The sequence below is a fragment of the Clytia hemisphaerica genome, unplaced genomic scaffold, assembly GCF_902728285.1.
Source record: "Clytia hemisphaerica strain Z4C2 unplaced genomic scaffold, Clytia hemisphaerica genome assembly, whole genome shotgun sequence".
In the NCBI taxonomy this organism is placed as follows: domain Eukaryota; kingdom Metazoa; phylum Cnidaria; class Hydrozoa; order Leptothecata; family Clytiidae; genus Clytia; species Clytia hemisphaerica.
In genome coordinates this window covers 3,841-8,021 of record NW_027103251.1, presented here as the reverse complement: position 1 = coordinate 8,021, position 4,181 = coordinate 3,841, and the positions used below count along the sequence as shown (strand labels likewise).

Below are 4,181 nucleotides of genomic sequence, written 5' to 3'. Positions count from 1 at the left end.
AAACGAAGAAGCAAAACAGAAATAAACATTTAAAGCTCTTGGCAATTTTAGAATGATTTTAATTTTTATTCAGAATAATTTTTTTTATATCGTTATCTATATGTCGTGCAAATACTACTGAAATATAAGTGAAATATCCTACTGAAAGCTCAAAAACCTTTGTCTTTTATTCTTGAATGCAACAACTTAGAAACCCAAAATCTTTCTTATTTGAATAGGCAACGGAATTGCTTTTGTAGCCAAATAGCCAGTTGATTTAAAGTAGTACTATGTTTTTTAATGACGTCACTGAAAATGTGATAGAAAATCGGACAAAAATAGTCATGTGAAGCTTTATTTCGTTATTTGGAAATTCCTATCTCTGTCCAATACCCTATTGAATTGTCAACAATATCATTCAAAATGGCTGGAACTACCATAAATCTATTGGCTACTGGGTTATCAAAGCAAGTTAAAAGGAAAATTGGCAGGCTATTTATTTTCTACTAGTGGTCTACATTCGAAATAGTTTATCGATCAAAAAGAATTAAAAATGACAAAGTTTTACTTCTTATTGAGTGCGCATGTCAAAAAATTACAATTTTATTATGTCCTTTTCTATTTTCAGTTACGTCATTCATAGAAATAACTTTCTTATTCTTCCAAAAATCATTTGGCTACTTGGCTATCATGTAAATTGTAGACTAAAATCGACAGACTTTCTATTTGCTACCAGTGGTCTGCAGTAAGAGTAGTCCTTTTGAGGAAATAAATTCAAAATTTCAAAATTTGAAATGAATGGGAATGTATTACTACTATACAAGTAGAGAATTGCATAGCAGAACAATATAATTATCTTAAATGACACTGGCCTATACAAATTTCCATCAAATATTTAATTAACCGTTTAAATAACACTTTAAAATTCATAGTCAATTTACATTTTCAAAAGCTTTTTAATTTTGCTGAATCTGCTCGTACCCTCAACGAGTCTCTTGTCCTTGAGGGGTGAAATTCAAATGTTTTGTCTTTTATAATGGCTGCCCAATTCTTCTCACCATGTTTTTGTATCCCTTTTAAAAGCTCCCCATCTTCCTCTTGTGAAAATTTGATATTTCTAGATTTTCTTGTCTCTTTAATGGCAATTTCCTTTTTCACCTCTACACTTTCAGTTATTCTTCTTTTGTCGTAACTCTTAGCGTTTTGAGGACGTTTTGGTGAAGAGGATACAGTTGACCTTACGACTTCCATTTGTACGTCTCTTGACTCGTTTAGATTTTGATTTGAGATAGGTGAAGTCGAACACATTGATTGTACACGTTGCATGATGTTGTTCACTTCAGTGCATTGAGCCTCGATATTACTTGGTTCGAATGCGTCATCGTCTGAATCTACTATCATTGGAATCAGATTGTTTGTTGAGGTTGAAGAAGAAGATGAACTAGCAACTGCGTCTTGACTTGGTCGTGATTCAATTGTATTTCTTGACAGGGCAGCTAAATCTCTGAGCACGCCTGAACATGCTTCTTGGTGATCCTTTCGTGTAGTACCAAGCATTTTCTCCATGCATTGACGACCTTGTGTGGCGACTATTCTCGATTGTTTCTTTTTGTAGTGAACCTTTGCAACATCAGAGCTATGTTTTTGATCCTCTGATATTATCTCCTGTTCGGATCGAGATAATCTATCCGCACTTGCTGTTTCAACTATTTGTCGATATCTTGTTGGATGGATATACTTTCCTATGGCTTGATGTACAATTAAAGTCATTGCAGTTGTCAAAGATTGATATTGATTCCCTGTTGTCGATACTAACAGATAGTCACAACTTGGTTTCATAAGAGGTCTAACAAAGTCTGTGTATGTGTCCAAGACAGTAAATACTTCTTCAGTTAAGATGAGAGTATCAAAAAGATATTTACCTGTCGTTTTGAACTCCCTCTGGTCAATGAAACCATCAGCCTGCTTTGCTTTTTCGATCATTGTTAGAGTCAAGTATTGAAATGTCATTGGTCTACTGCACTTCACACGTAAAAATAAAAAGGTTGTGATGAAACGAGTACAGAATGTAAGCTCTTGTTTATTGGGTAATGGTTGTTGTACTTTGCACTTGTTAACGATTTCTTTGAATTTGAAGATATGATAAGGAATGACTCCCTCCATTTCTTCTAAAGTGGCCCAGCTGTCTCGACCAATGAGAGTTTCTAGGTCAAAGTTTCTCGTGCCGTCAAGGCGTTTCTTCTTTCTCAGATTTTCCTTTGCTCTCCTCAAATAAACTTCTGTGATTGTAAAACACCTCAATTTATTATCATTGATTCCAAATGATTTTCTATAATCCATTAAATCAGAAATAGCTTTAACATAATTAAGTGCCCCTGAAGAAGATAGTTTCCATTGTTCGTCTAAAACAGTCAAAAATGTCAATATTATTGTTGTAGACCCTAAACAACAATCAATCAGTTCATAAGTTAAGGGTGTTTGAGATTCGTTATCCCCAGTACTGCTCATCAAAAACTTCAAAGCTCGTTTAGCGACTTGTTTAGCTTCTCTGTCATTTTTACCTCCACCGCAGGTAGTGGTCAACCACCTATAAAACGATTTTCCGATCCCTTCATCGATTGAATAGTAAGGTTTGGAACTTGTAGAGGCTTTCTTTTGGATAATAGGCTGGTTAAGTTCGACTTCTTCCCTTTTAATTTCTGGCTGGTCATCAAAATAGTAATACCAAGGGTGCTTGTTATCTATGTGTTTTCTTAAACCTCTTTTGCTTTCAAAGTCCGAATGTAAGCACAATTTAGCTGGACATGTAAATTTACCTTTATCATTTTCATTGAACGATAACTTTCGTTTTCCATTGGCTGATCCATTGACAGAATGCCAGTCGACGAAGAGTACCCTCCGGCGGGCCATGTTGGCCTTCCTTATGATCAGTGAGTGTTTAAACTGTGTCATTTATACTGTTTGAAAACAGTAAACATATCCTCAACAGGGGGTTCTATTGTCATAAATGTCATATATTTCTTTGTTTTCTTAGGGAAAATTGATAGTTGATTGGATTGTTACTTGCAAGGGGGTTTCGTATTTTGATGAACGAGTCAAATCTTATCGTCAATTGTCCATGGCTCGTGTGTATTGTTCATATTATGTTCTTTTTCTTGAGATGTAATTATCAGTTGACTAAATATTCCCATGGGAATTGTTTATTTGTTATTCTGTTTTGAGATGTTCATCGTTCAAATTTACTCAAATATATAATATGAAAATATTTACGATCTGAAGGTAATGATAATATATTTAATGTCTTATAATATCATCATATCATTTACTACAATAATATGATTTAAATTATAATGATTTACTCATTTTATTATAACATGCAATCATATCATATTATTTTATATTATATATGATATTTATGATAGGATTTGAATAAGATGATAATGTATTCATTGTTTTATATGTTATCAGAAACTTATAATAATAATATGGTCAAAATATTATGATTGTTTTATCATAACCTATTAAAATAAAAATATAGTATAATATTTATGATAGTTTTGAATAATATGATAATATAATCATAATATTATATTTATATCTATCATATTATCATGAATATATCATAATATGGTTAATAAGGTATCTATACTATACTACCATATTATAATATATCATAAATGTGATGACCTTCTTTGGCCATTTGACAGGTACAGATATTTTTCTTATCAATTATGAGAAAGTGAACAATAATCAGCACTATTATATCAAAGATTAATTGTTCCCTTGAAAACTGATTTTACTGTTCTTAGTGATAAGATTTTTTTCGTTTGTTTGAATAATTAAATGAGCATCTATATTGTTCCCATATCAAAAGGGAATAGAATATTCTTCCAATGAATGTAACAAATTATTCTACGCGGTATATTTAAATTGTTCCTTCATATAAAGGAACAAATAATTTCCCGCAGTATATCGAAATTGTTCCGTTAAATGAAGGAATAAATAATTCCCCGCGGTATATTAAATTTGTTCCATTATATCAAAGAACAAATAATTCCCTGCAGTTTATTAAAATTGTTCTTTCATATAATGGAACATCTTTGAGTCCACAAGAAAAGAACAAAATAGGGTCATTGTTGTGACCCGATTTGTTCTATTCAAACAAAACAATTTATTCTCTGCAAAGAGAACAAAAGGGAATA

General features: G+C 32.0%; 1 protein-coding gene across 1 annotated transcript; it reads right to left on the bottom strand.

Annotated features, from left to right (window-relative positions):
* Nucleotides 1–924: 924 nt before the first annotated feature.
* Nucleotides 925–2,268, bottom strand: LOC136824887 (uncharacterized). The gene is made up of 2 exons (XM_067080867.1): nucleotides 1,902–2,268; nucleotides 925–1,727 (listed from the first exon to the last, which is right to left on the bottom strand). Exons 1-2 carry the CDS (start codon nucleotides 2,140–2,142, stop codon nucleotides 925–927), a joined length of 1,044 nt encoding a protein of 347 aa, XP_066936968.1. The 5' UTR covers nucleotides 2,143–2,268.
* Nucleotides 2,269–4,181: the final 1,913 nt, after the last annotated feature.